This window comes from Vulpes lagopus, chromosome 1 (assembly GCF_018345385.1).
Source record: "Vulpes lagopus strain Blue_001 chromosome 1, ASM1834538v1, whole genome shotgun sequence".
Lineage (NCBI taxonomy): Eukaryota > Metazoa > Chordata > Mammalia > Carnivora > Canidae > Vulpes > Vulpes lagopus.
Window position 1 is genome coordinate 29630313 of NC_054824.1, and position 18281 is coordinate 29648593.

The 18281-nt window shown below is 39.5% G+C and overlaps 1 protein-coding gene across 6 annotated transcripts in view; it reads left to right on the top strand.

Moving 5' to 3' along the window:
* The window catches only part of UBE3D (ubiquitin protein ligase E3D), a 156688-nt gene extending 142141 nt beyond the window's left edge, over positions 1 to 14547 (top strand). For 3 of the 6 annotated variants that reach the window (XM_041762593.1, XM_041762601.1, XM_041762646.1), the window contains one exon: positions 13978 to 14547. In XM_041762593.1, coding sequence (XP_041618527.1) covers positions 13978 to 14177 — 200 coding nt within the window. In that variant the 3' untranslated portion in view covers positions 14178 to 14547. Of the gene's footprint in view, positions 1 to 12660; positions 12917 to 13004; positions 13053 to 13977 lie in introns of those variants that run through there. The other 3 variants (XM_041762638.1, XM_041762627.1, XM_041762608.1) reach the window with 3 other exon arrangements.
* The last annotated feature ends 3734 nt before the right edge of the window (positions 14548 to 18281 follow it).

Below are 18281 nucleotides of genomic sequence, written 5' to 3' on the forward strand. Positions count from 1 at the left end.
ATATACAATGGAATAGAATAGAAAATCCAGAAAATAAACCAACAAGTATATGGTCAATTAATCTTCAACAGAGCAGGAAAGAATATCCAATGGGAAAAAAATCTCTGCAACAAATGATATTGGGAAAACCTGGACAGCAACATGCAAAAGAATGAAACTGGACCACTTGCTTATACCATACACAAAAAAATAAATTCAAAATGGATTAAAGACCTAAATGTGGGGACACCTGGGTGACTCAGTGGTTGAGTGTCTTCCTTCAGCTCAGGGAGTGATCCCAGAGTCCTGGGATTGAGTCCCACATCGGGCTCACTGCATGGAGCCTGCTTCTTCCTCTGCCTGTGTCTCTGCCTCTCTCTCTGTGTCTCTCATGAATAAATAAAAAAAAAATCTTAAAAAAAAAAAAAGGCCTAAATGTGTGACCTAAAACCATAGAAATCCTAGAAGAGAACATAGGCAGTAGCTTCTTTGACATCAGCCAAAGCAACTTCTTTCCAAATATGTTTCTTAAAGCAGGGGGAACAAAAGCAAAAATAAACTGTTGGGACTACATCAAAATTAAAAGCTTCTGCACAAAGAAGGAAATAAAACTAAAAGGCAGCCTAAGGAATGGGGGAAGATTTTTGCAAATGACATATCAGATAAAGGATTAATATCCAAAACATATAAAGAATTTCTAAAGTTCAGCACCCAAAAAATAAATAATCCAATTAAAAAATGGGCAGAAGACGTGAACAGATATCTTTCCAAAGAAGACATACAGATGACCGACAGATATATGAAAAGATGCTAAATATCATTCTCAATGGGGAAGCACTGGGAGCCTTTCCCCTAAGATCAGGAACAAGACAGGGTTGTCCACTCTCACCACTGCTGTTCAACATAGTTCTGGAAGTCCTCGCCTCAGCAATCAGACAACAAAAAGACATTAAAGGCATTCAAATTGGCAAAGAAGAAGTCAAACTCTCCCTCTTCGCCGATGACATGATACTCTACATAGAAAACCCAAAAGCCTCCACCCCCAGATTGCTAGAACTCATACAGCAATTTGGTAGCGTGGCAGGATACAAAATCAATGCCCAGAAATCAATGGCATTTCTATACACTAACAATGAGACTGAAGAAAGAGAAATTAAGGAGTCAATCCCATTTACAATTGCACCCAAAAGCATAAGATACCTAGGAATAAACCTAACCAAAGAGGTAAAAGATCTATACCCTAAAAACTATAGAACACTTCTGAAAGAAATTGAGGAAGACACAAAGAGATGGAAAAATATTCCATGCTCATGGATTGGCAGAATTAATATTGTAAAAATGTCAATGTTACCCAGGGCAATTTATACGTTTAATGCAATCCCTATCAAAATACCATGGACTTTCTTCAGAGAGTTGGAACAAATTATTTTAAGATTTGTGTGGAATCAGAAAAGACCCCGAATAGCCAGGGGAATTTTAAAAAAGAAAACCTTAGCTGGGGGCATCACAATGCCAGATTTCAGGTTGTATTACAAAGCTGTGGTCATCAAGACAGTGTGGTACTGGCACAAAAACAGACACATAGATCAATGGAACAGAATAGAGAACCCAGAAGTGGACCCTGAAATGTACGGCCATCTAATATTCGATAAAGGAGGAAAGACTATCCATTGGAAGAAAGACAGTCTCTTCAATAAATGGTGCTGGGAAAATTGGACATCCACATGCAGAAGAATGAAACTGGACCACTCTCTTTCACCATACACAAAGATAAACTCAAAATGGATCAGAGATCTAAATGTGAGACAAGATTCCATCAAAATCCTAGAGGAGAACACAGGCAACACCCTTTTTGAACTTGGCCACAGTAACTTCTTGCAAGATACATCCACAAAGGCAAAAGAAACAAAAGCAAAAATGAACTATTGGGACTTCATCAAGATAAGAAGCTTTTGCACAGCAAAGGATACAGTCAACAAAACTAAAAGACAACCTACAGAATGGGAGAAGATATTTGCAAATGACATATCAGATAAAGGGCTAGTTTCCAAAATCTATAAAGAACTTATTAAACTCAACAGCAAAGAAACAAACAATCCAATCATGAAATGGGCAAAAGACATGAAGAGAAATCTCACAGAGGAAGACATGGACATGGCCAACATGCACATGAGAAAATGCTCTGCATCACTTGCCATCAGGGAAATACAAATCAAAACCACAATGAAAAAAAAAAAAAAACCACAATGAGATACCACCTCACACCAGTGAGAATGGGGAAAATTAACAAGGCAGGAAACAACAAATGTTGGAGAGGATGCGGAGAAAAGGGAACCCTCTTACACTGTTGGTGGGAATGTGAACTGGTGCAGCCACTCTGGAAAACTGTGTGGAGGTTCCTCAAAGAGTTAAAAATAGACCTGCCCTACGACCCAGCAATTGCACTGTTGGGGATTTACCCCAAAGATTCAGATGCAATGAAACGTCGGGACACCTGCACCCCGATGTTTCTATCAGCAATGGCCACAATAGCCAAACTGTGGAAGGAGCCTCGGTGTCCATCGAAAGATGAATGGATAAAGAAGATGTGGTTTATGTATACAATGGAATATTACTCAGCAATTAGAAACGACAAATACCCACCATTTGCTTCAACGTGGATGGAACTGGAGGGTATTATGCTGAGTGAAATAAGTCAATCGGAGAAGGACAAACAGTGTATGTTCTCATTCATTTGGGGAATATGAATAATAGTGAAAGGGAATATAAAGGAAGGGAAAAGAAATGTTGGGAAATATCAGGAAGGGAGACAGAACATAAAGACTCCTAACTCGGGGAAACGAACTAGGGGTGGTGGAAGGGGAGGAGGGCGGGTGTTGGAGGGGAATGGGTGACGGGCACTGAGGTGGACACTTGACGGGATGAGCACTGGGTGTTTTTCTGTATGTTGGTAAATTAAACACCAATAAAAGTTAATTAAAAAAATAAAATAAAACAATAACATTCATACCATCGGAGACTCAGAACATGAAGAGAGAGCAAAGGGGGCAGAAGGTTTATTTGAACGAATTATGTAAACTTCTATAACCTGAGGAAGCACACAGACACTGAAATCGAGAGACAGAGAACTCCCAATAAATTCAACGGAAGCTGACCATCACCCAGGCACATCAGAGTCAAAGTCACAAAATACACAGACGAGAAAAGAATTCTGAAAGCAGTGGAGGTGGGGCTTTGGGGTGGGGTAGTCCTTACCTACAAGGGAGGATGAATCAATTTGCAGCAGATCTGTCCACAAACGTGGCAAGCCAGAAGGAAGTTGGAAGGAAATATTCAATATGCTGCATGGGAAAAGTATGCAGTCAAGAATTCTTTCTTCTGTTTTTTTACAAATGAACATCAAAATTTATTTAATCTCACAAGGAAGAAATTAAAAATCTCTGAACATAAAATGCCATTTTCCTCAATCATAATAGCAGAAATTTACGGTTTTAAATTTTTTTTAGTTGGAGTTCAATTTGTAAGAATTCTTTCTTCAGCAAGGCTGTCATTCAGCATAGAAGGAGAGATAAAGAGTTTCCCAGACAGGCCAAAAATAAAGGAGTTCATGACCACTAAACCAGTCCAGTAAGGAATTTTAAGAGGGACTCTTCTAGTGCGGGGAAAAAAAGAGACCAAAAGCAACAAAGACTAGAAAGGACCAGAGAACGTAACCAGAAAAACCAACTCTACTGGTAACACAAAGGCACTAAGTTCATATCTTTCAATAATCACTCTGAATGCTGATAGACTAAATGCTCCAATCAAAAGATATAGGGTATCAGAGTGGATTAAAAAACATGATCTGGGATGCCTGGGTGGCTCAGGGGTTGAGCATCTGCTTTGGCTCGGGTCATGATCCTGGGGTCCCAGGGGATCAAGTCCCACATCAGGCTCCTCGAATGGAACCTCATTTTCCCTCTGCCTATACCTCTGCCTCTCTGTGTCTCTCATGAATACATAAATAAAATCTTTAAAAAAGATAAAAGATAAAGAGATGAGAAAGGACCCAAATAAAATCACAAATGAGAATAGAGAAATAACAACCAACACTAGAAAAAAAAAAACTAACACTAGAGAAATACAAACTATTTTAAGAGAACATTATGAAAAATTATATGCCAGCAACCTAGAACCTGGAAGTAATAGATCAATTCCTTCCTAGAAATATATAACATAGCAAAAATGAAAAAGGAAGAAATAAGAAACTTGAACAGATAACCAGCAAAGAAATTGAATCAGCAATCAAAAATCTCCCAACAGGAGATGCTTAGATCAATAGAACAGAATGGAAAGCTGAAACAAGATACAAACCTATAACCCTATGATTGCTTAATCTTCAACAAACCCGGAAAGAATATCCAATGGCAACAAGACAGTCTCTTCAACAAACCCTAACCCTGACCCCAGAATAAGAACAAATGATGTTGGGAAAACCAGGCAGCCACATGCAGAAGAATGAAACTGGACCACTTTCTTACACCATGTATATAAAAAATAAATCCAAAATGGATTAAAGACCTAAATGTGAGACCTGAAACCAGAAAAAGAAGAAAAGATAGGCAGCAGTGTCTTTGACAATGGCCATTGGATCTTCTTTCTAGATATGCCTCTGAGGTGAGGGAAACAAAAGCAAAAATACTATTGGGTCTTCATCAAATTGAAAAGCGTCCGCAAAGGGAAGGAAAGAACCACAGCTAAAAGGCAACATACAAAATGAGAGGAGATATTTGTAAACAACACATCCAATAAAGAGTTAGTATCCAAAATATATAAAGCAAATATAAATCTCAGCAACCTAAACACAAATTATCCAACTGCAAATGGGCAGAAGACATGAATGGACTTTGTCTCTGACAAGACATCCAGATGGCTGCCAGACACACGGAAAGACACTCAGCGTCACCCATCATCAGGGAAATGCAAACCAAAACCACAATGAGATGTCACCTGACAGCCGTCAGAATGGCTAAAATCAACAACACAAGAAACAACAGGTGTTGGTGAGGCTATGGAGAAGGGGGAGCCCCCTTACACTCCTGGTGGGCATGTGAACAGGTGCAGCCACTGTGGAAAACAGTGTGGAGGGTCCTCAAGAAGTTAAAAATAGAGCTACCCTACGATTCCAAAACTGCACAGCTAGGTATTTACCCCGAGGATACAAAAGTAGTTTAGTAGATTCGAAGAGGGACACGCAGCCCACTGTTTGTAGCAGCGTTATCAACAACAGCCAAACTGTGCATACAGCCCAGATGTCCACCGACAGATGAATGGGCAGAGATGATGTGGTAAATATACACACTACGACATCACTCGGTCTTCTGAAGGGATGAAACGAAGCCATTTACAATGACGTGGGAGAAGTGGAAAGGACTTATCTGTCTGTCAGAGAAAGACAGATACCAAATACCATACAATTGCATTCCCATGTGAATTTTAAGAAACCAAACAAACTGGCAAAGGGGTGGAGGGGGTGGATGAGATGAGCAAACCAGGAAACACACTCTTAACCACAGAGAATAGACTAATAAATACCAGAGGAAGGTGGGGGGGGATGGGGAATCAGGGGATGGGGATAGTGGAGGGCACCTGTGACCAGTACCAGGCGTTGTATCCAAGGGTTGAATCACTATGTGGTAGACCTGAAACTATATCATACTGTGTTTACAAACAGGAATGCAAGTAAAACTTTAAAATGATAAAAAAAAAAAAAAAAAAAAGAAAAGATGCTCATCATCACATGTCATCAGGGAAATGCACATCAAAACTGAAAAACCAAAACAATGAGACACCACCTCAAACCTGTCAGAATGGCTGAAATTAACACAAGAAACAATAGGTGTTAGTGAAGATGTGGAAAAGGGGGACCCCTCTTGCACTGTTGCTGGGAATGCAAACAGGTGCAGCCACTGTGGAAAACAGTATGGAGGTTCCTCAAAAAGTTAAAAATAGAAGTACCTTATGATCCAGCAATCACACTAATGGATATTTACCCAAAGAATACTAGAACACTAACTCAAAGGGATACATGCAGCCCTACGTTTATAGCAGTGTTATTTACAACAGCCAAGATAAGGAAGAAGCCCAAGTGTCCGTCAATTGATGAATGGATAACAAAGTGGTATCTATATAGAATGAAATATTATTCAGCCATAGCAAAGAATGAAATCATGCCATTTGCAACAACATGGATGGAGCTGAAGATACAATGCTAAGTGAAATAAGTCCGAGAAAGACAAATACTGTATGATTTCACTCAATATGTGGAATTTATGAAACAAGCAAAGGGAAAAAATAAAGACGAATCAAGAAATAGACTCTTAATTGTAGAGAACAAACTAATGGTTACAGGGTGGGGGTGACGGAAGAATAAGTTAAATAGGTGAAAGGGAAAAAAATATATATAAATGGAGTTCCCTTGTATATAACCTTTTGAGGCTGGCTTTTTTTTTTTTTTTTATAAATTTTTTTTTTAATTTATTTATGATAGAGAGAGAGAGAGAGAGAGAGAGAGGCAGAGACACAGGCAGAGGGAGAAGCAGGCTCCATGCACCGGGAGCCTGATGTGGGATTCGATCCAGGGTCTCCAGGATCGCGCCCTGGGCCAAAGGCAGGCGCCAAACCGCTGCGCCACCCAGGGATCCCGAGGCTGGCTTTTTTTAAGTCATTATAATTCCCTGGAGATTCTTCCAAGTTGCATATATCCTTAATTTGCTACTTGTTATTGCTGAATAGTATTCCACAATATGGATGTTCCAGTTTGTTTAACCATATCTCTGGGCTGATTTCCAGTTTTTGGCTATTAAAATAATACTGCCATAAACATTTGTGTATAGGGTTTTTTGTGTGAACAAAAAGTTTTCATTTCTCTAGTCTAAAGGTCCAAGATTGCAATTGCTGGACCATATTAATAATTACATGTTTAGTTTTCAAAGAAAGTGCTAAACTACTTTCTAGAATGCCTGTACAATTTTATATTCACCCAGCCATGTATGGGAGATTTTGTTTCTTTGCCAGCTTTTGATGCTGTCCTGGTAGCCTTATTTTGAATCAAAATTTAGGACAGTTTTCTTTAACTGAACTAACCAAATAATTTTGGTAGAAATCCATATGGGGAAATTAGGTTTAGAAAAGAACCACATTAGGGCATATCAGAAGCTGTCTCTCCCAACCCCCCCCCCCCCCCAAATCATTCACTTAACTCTTAACAGAATAACTTTACAGAGTAGGTCAGTCTGAGATATTTGGCCCCTTCAGTCTCTAGATAACTAACAAAAAGGATTCAGCTCTCCTTTTATAGATGTTGGGCCCACTCTCCTTTATCAATATCAGGATATAGGACTGAATATTTCTCCCTTGTTGGACAATCTTATCATCTTCTAGAATTAAAAATGGAGACGCCTAGTGAGATAGCACCTTGCGAACCACTGGACTAGATTATACTAAAATACCTTCTGAGCCTAACAGTCAATACCATCCCTTAACCACCACCCCCATCCATTCCTATTCTTGCCAAAGAAAACCCTTGAATTTGTTTTCTGGTGAAATTAGTTTTGCATTTATCTTTTTTTTTTTTCCCTAAGTGATATAGATATGTAGCAGAACTTAGTGCAGCCATTAAAAAATATCATAGAGTAATCATTGTCATGGGAAGGTCACTACAATCCATTATTAGGCTAAAAAGAAGCTATATATTATAAGACAGCATATATAGAAATGTCCAGTTAGACACAGAGAATGGAACTCTAGAGCAATCTAAAATGTTATTACTCAGTAATAACATTATTACTCAGTGAGTAATGGTATTACAAAAAAATTTTCTGTATTTTCTAATTTTGTCTGTAATTCATATATTTGTTAATCAGTTATTAAAACAAGAAAAATTGAGCAACACAACCCTTGATTTCTCTGAGTTTTATTTTATTTTAATTTTTCAATGTCTCTAAGTTTTAATAATTGCAGTTAAAGACCTTAATGAATACCAACCAACAGAAATAAGCTGTTCAGGCATGAGATAAGTTACCCAGGACCATTTACAAAGGCAGCTATGACCCTCCTTAGCCCTCTCCCTTAAAAGTGTGGTAAATCACCTTGTGCCTTCTTCCTAAGTGTCAGAATTCTGCACTAACACACGAATAGGTCTGGCCCCAAGACCATGCATTACAGCATTGCATTACTACTACTTAAATGTGTTAATGACACCTTTCCACTGTTAACCAGTGGATACCTGGAAAAGTGTCCACAGCCTCACAAACTAGTCTCTCCTCCATCCTTGACAATAGGGTCAGAAAGTATTTTAAATCTGGTAGGTTTCTCACTTGGTTGCATCTCTTTTAGAAGAATTAATATTTTCAAGTAAAACAGAAATTTAAAAATATCTAAACAGACTGAAATAAGATTTAAACAGACAGTCATCTGCCATAGAAGAGTATTTTGTTTCTCAAGTAGATTCATTTCCCCATCTGGGACTTCTAATTGTACTGATAGGCCAAGTGTATTGTCTTCTTCCATACTAGTGCGTGTCAATTAAGAAAGATAGGTAACAATGAGCATGGCTTCCTAAAAAGATTACTTATTCAAGTGAGTTTGCTGTAAATATTTGTATTAATGAATAACTGGAGGAAAACACTCCTTTGTTTCTGAGCTCTGGTAACTCTGGTTCTGAATAAACTTGTTTGGTCAGAGGCCTATCGCTGATGGGACAGCACAATGGGGTTCTCACAACACCACGTCCAGGGCTGCATTTCTACTGTTGGTTCCCTTCTGCTGACTTATCATCCATAGATATTCCATAGGAACGAGTAACTAAAAATACTTTTGATTCATAGGCAATGGTGGCAGTGTTTTATATCATGCATTTGAACCCCCCTGCCCCCCGCCGAGTTATTTATTTTAACAAATACATCTTGTACTTGAGGTCATATATTTTTATGTGACACCTAAAGACTACTACCATGGGGGATCCTGGGGTGGCTCAGGGTTTAGGGCTTGCCTTTGGCCCAGGGCATAATCCTGGAGACCCGAGATCGAGTCCCACATCAGGCTCCCCGCAGGGAGCCTGCTTCTCCCTCTGCCTGTGTCTCTGCCTCTCTCTCTTTCTCTCTGTGTCTTTCATGGATGAATGAATAAATAAATAAATAAAATCTTTAAAAAAAAAAAAAAGACTACTATCATATAAATGTTGGCCCCTGAGTTTGCTATCATTAGCACAGTTACTTGGTTTGCTTTATATAACTAGAAGCTTCAGTGATTGCATCAGAACTCCTTGTTCACTACAGTGTTATAAGAGCACCATCCAATGTCAGCAGTATTCTCCACCATCCCCATATTCTGGAAGAGGTGATGACAATTTCATGTCTGGAACTTCCTTGATTTGGTGAATAGGATCAAGATCCAGTAACTTTTGAATCTGAGCACATTTTCAGCCCTGTCTTGAATTCAAGGGGCATCAGTCTTCCTTTCTCCCCCTACACATGTCTCTTTTCTTATACTTGACATACTGCTGGCTTTCCACCTAGATGTGCACTGGAAAACAGCCATGCTTCACTTACCTGGCTCCCACGTAGATGAAAATCAGCAGGTTTTTTATTTATAAGTTACCATAGTGCATCTGTGACTTAAAGAAAATACAAGATCAAGGCTTAAATTAATTCACAGACGTCTATCTTACTTCTTTTTTCCTACTTCCTAAAAGCTCTTACAGATTTTTTGTTAACAGTGTAGAGTTGGAAGGCTTCACTAATGTTTCCTTAGTCTAAAATTTCGGTCCCCAGTTAAGTATACACATAATTGTCATTTTAGAGGGACAGGCTCTTCTTCCTTATTGTGTTGTTTCTTTGTGTTTTTTTTTTGTTCCATCCTTCCTGTTTGTTAGTTATTCATTTAGCAAGCCGCCGTCCTTAAATAGGAAAAAGTGCTTGCTCCTCTGTGCCATGCCAGGCTTTTGCCTCCCCATCAACACAGTTTTCATAATCAGAGTAATAATGACCTCTCTCAGGGTACTGCCTCAGAAATCGTACTTCCTTTCATAAACCCAGAATAGTTTTTTTTCTCCCAGCAGGCGCTAGGCATCCATCTTAAACTTATCCCACCTTATTAGAATCATCTCGTTCCTGGGCTGTCTCCCCCACTGGCATGTTAGCACCGTGAGAGAATGCCTTCTCAGTGTGCTCTGTGACTGGGACAATCACTGGCACATAGACAGTACTTAATGATTAAATGAATTGAATGAATGAAGCCAGCCCGCCATCCCACAGAAAGGAATGCCTTACACTATTTCTCCAACTTAGAAAAGTGGAGACCAGGTATCATAAACGTGGGCCTGACCCATGCTGTATTTTAGTGAGTTTCTAAAAATTGCTTAATGTTATTTGAGATGTTAAATATATTTGACAAATGCTTGAGTCATTTTCTGATATTTTTTTTGAATTTACATTTATATTTTTTATTTTGTAAATAAGATTTCATTTTAGGAAGTTTTATAACATGAAGTATAAACTCTCTTTTCCATGCCATTAAAGCATTCTGCTTCAGAACGTAACTCTGAACATGAGCCATACCTACACAAAAATACATATTTAAGGCAGGTTTTGTATATTCAATTTTCTAAGTCTACAGTACCCTTTAAAAGAAACATGCGTGCATGGCTGTGCATATTCTAAAGTGTCTTTTCTAGAGCTTACAATTATTATGAGGTTCACATTTTCCAGTATTTTCCAGTTTTATCTGTCTTGTTTAGCACACCCCAAAGCACTTAGATAGCCTTATCTTGTACAGCCTGCCTTGACAACATATGTCTTTACTGATTGAAATTTCAAATCTACATTGAGGAATTGAATTTAATAATATAAATTTGTTAACCAAGATAAAAGAACATTAAAAGGTATTTAACATACATAAATGGAGGATTTTAAACTTAACATCTGGTCAGCTATCACATCAGCATAGCCCTGTTTGTTGTGGCTTAAGAAGATTGTTTTTAGGTGATGACTCAAAGCAGAGACATTATTTTTAGGCATCTTAACTTCCTCTCCCTCTTCCTATTCCCAACTGTCCAAATCCAAGTACACAGAATTCAGAGACTCAAACCTTAGAGTCAACAGGAAAAAGTCCCTCTTCCCCTTGTTTTTAATCATAATGTATACTTTTGTAACTATATGTTCCAGAAATGTAACAACGGAGCCTGAAGCTGCTGTACCTTCACTTTCAAGAATAAAGCTAAAAAGATGAAATACAGGGAGTTTTCTCAGTGTAATGAAACAAAATTATTCTCAAAATAAATGGCAGTTAGGGAAAGCAATTTTTGCTGTCATGGATAAAAGCTAGAGAACACAAAATCAGCATTTGAAATATATTAACTCACAGTGTTTTAAATAAAAAGAAGCTAAAATGCATTGTATAGTACCTGTTCCCAAGGATGATTGCAGTTTCTTGTTATTAAGTCCTGCAAAATACATTATGTACTTGGCAGGCAGAACTATGAAAACCAGAGATGGAAAAAAACGTGAGGTCAAATTTAAAGTTTTTCTTTAAGTTTTTCTTTAAGGGGTAAGGGGCAGCAGCAGCACCATTTTGCATTATTTAATCAGCTCAGTCTCTTACACAGCTGTTCCATCCTGAGTTCATATTCACTGGCATGCAAAAGAAAATAAATCTTTGATATTTGAAGCAATAAGAATCAAAGTCCCCAAATCTCTGGAGTTTACCTCATTCATCTGAAAACTTAGAGTGGGAAAAGCATTGATTAAGAATCAAAATATAGGGATCCCTGGGTGGCGCAGCGGTTTGGCACCTGCCTTTGGCCCAGGGCGCGATCCTGGAGACCCGGGATTGAATCCCACGTCGGGCTCCCAGTGCATGGAGCCTGCTTCTCCCTCTGCCTATGTCTCTGCCTCTCTCTCTCTGACTATCATAAATAAATTTAAAAAAATTAAAAAAAAAAAAGAATCAAAATATCTTCCTCAGTCCATTATTGCCACTTAATAGCTCTGTTTCCCAAGCAAGTCACTTAATTTTTCTGAGCTTCTGTTTCTTCATTTGCTTTATGTAAATCACAGGTTGTGCCAAGGGTGATAGCAGTCCAAATATGCTATGAAGTGTTTTACAAGTTTCGAGTAGTTTCTATTATAATTTCCATTTTGCAGATGAGGAAGGGCTAAGAGAGGCTGCTGACAAGTTTGTTGAAGGCCACGTGGCTGGCAAATTGGCGAATATATGGCAATAGTTTTAAGATCCTGTGTCCATAATGTCGGTATTTTTCAACATCAGTATTCTCTACATTTTAGGACAGATAGTTCTTTCTTGTGGGGGGCTGTGCATTATAACATGTTTAGCAACACCCCTGGCCTCTACCCCCTAGATGCCAACAACATTCCGCCAATTTATAATAACCAAAAATGTCCAAAGACACTGCCAAATGTCCCCTGATGGGCAAACTCACCCCCAAGTTGAGAACCACTGGTCTGTGTGATTCCAGAACTAAAGTTATTAACCACTTTATGATGACATTTATCAGTATTACCATTATTCTGGGAGCAATACTTCATGACATAGCAATTTTTGGAATTAAAAAGGAGATAATTGGATTTCATCCATGGTTTGCCTGTTTCTGAATCTTAACAGTGGCATTATCTTCTTTGGCAGGTCCCCATAAACTTTTCTTACAGGGCCAGGGTCACTTGATGGAAATACCATCCACAGAGAACCAGAAGTCAGACTGGACACCTTCCTCTGTAATTCTGTGACCATCCCCTAAGGGACCCCACTGTTGTCTCTTGAACAGCCCCTTCTTATCTGGTAGATACATGGGCCCCTAATATCTGTTAGCTTCACGGGAGTGAAACACACACATTTTCATAACTATGATCTCATTTAATCTTCATAGTAAGCCCTTGAAGTTTGCATCAGTTGTCTGCGTTTACATTTTGTTTAGGAATCTTAACCTTTCTTCCTTGCCTGTTCCTTCAACTTTGGTGTTCTCATTGCAGAACCTGATATAGAAAACCCAGCAGGAAGTTGATATGGAAACTCAGCAGGTGCCTTTCTTACTAGCACTGTATGAAGAGTAACATCCTTCTGAATTACTCAACATAAAACAGATGCTTTCTGCCCTGCATGACTCTTCCTTTTTCCTTTCCCCTTAACAGGGATCATTAAATCCATGCCTTCTTTGACTGCATTTGGGGACTTAAGAACCAACTGTCCAGGAGCAGAATGTTTTTATTTCTGTTGCTCACTCTTTCCCCCCCAACAAGGCCACACATGAGCTTGCCAATCCTCCCACACTTCTCCATCTTTGTCACTAATCTGCAGTCTGCTCTCTTCCTGATACTGGCACACATCCCAACTTATTATTGCCTCTGAACTGAAACTTTCTAAACTTTTATGATTAACTTTATTGTTTGTTTCTCTGTTGGTTAAAACTATTGGGAAAATAGATGCATTTGATCTGGGCCTCATTCAGTGGGTAGGTGGAGCTGTCTGAATTTTTTTAAACACTAAGTTTTAAAATCACTTGCTACTGAAAAGCACAATAAATATAATTGCATGGGATTGAAAGCATTGGCATGACCTGAGTAGAGGCCAGCTGTGCGGAACTCGACTTGCCTGGAAATCTTCGCGACTCAAAATTCTGCTCCAGGAAGGTCCCAAACAGCCATTGGAACCAGTGGGAAAGAGGGACTGGATTACTTCACGCCAGTACAACTTGAGCATCAATACAAAGTTTCATTTTTTTCTCTAACGTGTATGTGAATCATATTAATTACGACATGGTTCATTAAAAAAGGAGTAATTGGCTCCTGCTGTAAAATGTCAATGTCTGCCCTAAGAGTCATTTTTCTTTTTTAGATCAGCATGCCTCTTTATTGACCAGATTTGCCTGATTCTGATTTAATGTGCATTTAGCTGTTTCATCATGTTATAGAAGTAGAGCATCGTGGGTTTTTCTTCCATCTCCAGGTGGCCTTTTTGAAGATGTGATGGTTGGAGCTGAGGCATTCCTCTCCCCGGAGGACAGCTCTCTGGGCCGGAGCACATGGGAGGCCAGCGTTCTGCACGGTGGGCAGCCATTACAGACACAAGAACCAGAGCTACAGAATAAGAGCATTGCATTGAAGTTGTGTGAGTTTACGTGTTGGCATAAAGTCTCTAAGAGTTGAGTTCACTTGAAATCCTTGAAGAACCAAGGCCGTGAAGGAAGTTACAGTAGCAGAGAAGTTATGTCTCTATTTCCCACAGAGAGGAATATTCAAACATGTGCTGTATCAGCACCACCTGGAAGGGTATTAGCTAGTGGAGTCCCATCTGTCCTTTGGGGAACGCAGTGAGGGTCATCGTTAGTGGAACTGAATGTTAACTGCTATACAGCCAAGCAGACAAACTTAGAAACTTCCCATTTGGTTTGTTGAAAACAAATTTTTAGAAAGAAAAATGGAGAATTATGTATACCTTCTTCAGAAGAGATGCTCCGTAAATGAATGTTTGTTGAATGCGTGATTATCAAATTAAAGGTTTTACTGTTTATGCAAACCTGCACGTGTTCCTTTTATTCTATATTTCCTTTACCAAATACTATTGCCTATCAAACAAGTATACCTCACTGATATCCTGTTACAGAATTGCCTTAATCCTTGTGTGCCAGAGCAGGTGGATAAGAAACCATGGAATGAAAATGACAGAGCTAGAGGGAATCCTACAGAGCATGGGGGAGCTACTGATTTCACAGAAAAGGTTTGCTCCTTGCCTTTAGTCACCAGCTCGGGCCAAAGCTGGGATGGAATTTGGAGCCTGGCAGATCTCCTTTCGCCCTCTGCAGTCAGGAGGACTGTCTGGATCTGCAACCTCACTAGCTGCTCATCCAGCCTCTTGGCATTCATCCAAGACCAAAGGCCACCTAATACCTCTCTCCCCCCAAAACACACTAGGTTATACATGCCCTAATTTCCTAACACTCAAAACACAAGTGTCACTTGGCATTGTACTTTGGTGAACTTTTCATTTCACCAAGACACTTGTCCTGCCAGCAGAGCAGGATAGTGTCACACTCCTAATCTGTCACCAGCAGACCAGCGGGGGAATGAGACCCATCTGTTTGACCCTGCAGAGTCACTTTATTAAGCACAGTTTGAAACATTGAAGATCTCTGATATGTCCACAACACATGGCCATAGACTAGAAAGAGTTTGGCTTCTCTTAGGCTACTAAGTTCCCAAACACCAACCTGATTTTTCATGCATTAGATTTCTAGCTATCCCTGTAGAACAGGGTTTCTCAACCTCGGCACCATTTACATTTGTTTGGGGCTGGATGATTGTTGTGGGAGACTGTCCTGAGCTCCTGCGCTGTGGGGAGGAAAGATCTTTTTCAATGGCTGCAGTTTTCAAATCAAACTGAGAACTGATAAAAAACAGATTAACAAGGAAAAAAAACAATTTAATTACATACATCCACACAGGAGTTTCACAAAGGAATGAGACTCAACGAGGTGGTCAGATAATTGAGGTTTATATACCATTTTAGGCTAAACAAAGAAAAAAGAGTTTGGGGCTTCTTGGCAGGGGAGGCAAGTTATCGGAAGGTGAGGGAAGGAAATGTATGGTAATAGGGTTGTCTTGTTATGTAGATAAGAATTCCTCAGATGATAAGAGTTGTCTCCCAGAGTAGCTCTCTTCAATGTCTTTACAAATGGAAATTTCCTTTATAAATGTAAATTTCATTTACAAAAAAAGGAAATTTATACTTTATTTTTAGGCAGTTACACGGAGGTAGAAAGCTTTTTTCTGCGTCTGCTGGCTCTCAATTGTCTTTAGCTCAAAATAGTCCTTCTGTCACAGGGGTGGATTTTGTAGTGACATATCCTGGCACACTTCAGTGCACCCAAGGGTGTGGAGCAGCATCCCTGGCCTCTACTGACCAGATTCCTGTTGCCCCCTACCCCAGTTGTGATAACTAAAAACATCAGCAGACTTTGCCCTGGTGTCCAAAATTGACTGCAATTGAAAACCATTGCCATAGAGAATGAAACAAGATTTGGTGACTACATTTAGTTGTGCGTTGCCACTGACATAGCCATTACAAAGTCTAGGTCTTTTTGTGGCCTGTGGTCTGTTAGTATACTATTGGTTTCACAAATGAATGCATTCATGCTGAATACTTGTGTGTGTGAATATTTCTTAAGAATTCAGTTTGTATTGTTAGAGACTGGAATAAACTCAGTGAAGCAGAGTTCAGTCAGTGCATAAAATAGAAATTTCTTCTGAGACAGTCTTTATTCCTCTGGGGAAGAAAGCAGCTGTTACTGTGTTTGTTTGCAGTTGAGATGGTGAAGGTGCTCAGGATTCAGGACAACTCGACCAGTCAAGAAAACCTGGCTAGAAGAGTGTTCTAATTTACTAACATTGTCTAAATAGAATCAGGTTGAGTCAAGTATAGTTAGGCCCCTTCACCTCTCTCTTGAGTCTTAGGTGGAACCAGGCCAAAGAGGGCTAAGCACACCTTCCTGAGGGCACAGGTGGGACATGGGGGTGGAGGGTTGTAAGCAGCTCTGAGGGAGGGAAAGGAGTATGGGAAGGTCTGTCTGTCTGTCTCTCTCTCACACACACACAGACACACACACAAGATTTCTGACTATAGACTACCCTTACTGTGTGAAATTGCACCTATCATGCAACTTAAAATTTTGCCATGGTGAGGTTCTCAAGCTCAACAGATGTCTTTTGGCTCTCCTACCATTGGAAAAGGAGGGCCAGCACAGCTGAGCCAGTGCCTGAGTGAGCTGTTAATGTCTATGCACTGGGTAGGCCTGAGGGTCACATGTAAACCCATATGAGTCTCCTTTAGGGCCACAGGGAGTGGGGAAAGAAGGGAAAAGGGAGCACTTCTAGTTATCCTTTCTCTTTGCTAAATTTAAAAAAAAAAGCTTATTTCTCTCTGATAGAGACAGAAGTATCCAGCCAACATTAAAGAGGTTTAGTTAAACCACATAAGGAGGGCTAGAAGCAATTGAGGCAGGCTGTACAAGCTCCATATTGGCCTTTGGAAGTAATTCCACATTAGCCTCCTGTAGTTTATGTGTACAATTCCAGAATCTAGTCAGTAGCAGTCCTAGATGATGGTAGCACAGAATTTTAATACACTATTAAGAGGTTGGAAAAAAACAAAAATCGAGCAAGGGTTAGTCAGCAAAAAGAGGAAGAGACATTGTGGATAAAAAAAAAAAAGTTCACTGTCATCATTTGAATAATTCTATGCATGACACTCTTGTTGGTCTTTAACACCAATTACCTCATGGAGTTCTCCCCACTACTCTGTGATACAGGTGCCAGTATTTTCCCATTTTACAGATGACAGGTAAAAGTAGGACTAGGGAGCCACTTGGGCACTTTACCACAGATGTCAGAGAGCTCTGAGTAAGAGGCCTCTGGGTAAAAGAAGATCAAACAGAATAGATATAATGAAGCAAGTTTTGTTAAATAATTGGGAATAAGGCAAGACACAGGGCAAGAAAAATACCATGTAGTATTCAAAAATGACTGAAGTTAAGGAAAGGAATGGGAAAAGTAAAAAAGAAGTTAAAACCCCAGAAATAGTGAAAATCCAAATGAGAGTCAAAAGACTCATAGCAGATTATGTTAGCCATATCTCACGTCTTGCTCTTTGTGCTTTCATGTATTATCTCTCTTTTAATTCTCAAAATAATCCTATGAGGGAATTCTTTCAATCCCTATTTATGTGTGAGAATAGTGAAGGGCCAGAGGGTAAGTGGATATTTTAGACACATAATAAGGAGCAGAGCTGGGTTTGGAGCACAGGCACATAGTCATTATTCCACTGAACCTCTTGGATACCAGTGATGGAATCAACACAGTCGAGAGAAAGAAAGAGAGAAGGAGGAAGAAAGAAAGAGGGAAGAAGGGAAAGAAGGAAGGAAAGAAAGGAAAGAGAAAGAAAAGGAGATTGGCAAGGGCCAGAGCCATATTAAAACACCAAATTTACAATCCATTTTGAGATCTGAAAACTGCCGTGAATGAGTGGTTATGTGAACTCATTCTTACCTAGTATAACAACAATAGATAGATGCTGGTGAAAACTTCTACTGGCCACCAATTTTGGCAAGCCAATCTCTAAGTCTGTTCATTTCATATGTATTCATTGAAAACTTACTTCATGCCAGGCATAGTTCTGGGTACCACAGATAGGATCAGTTAAAGTCCCTGCCCTCATGGAGCTTATATTTTCATGGGGGGACAGACAAAAAAAAAGAC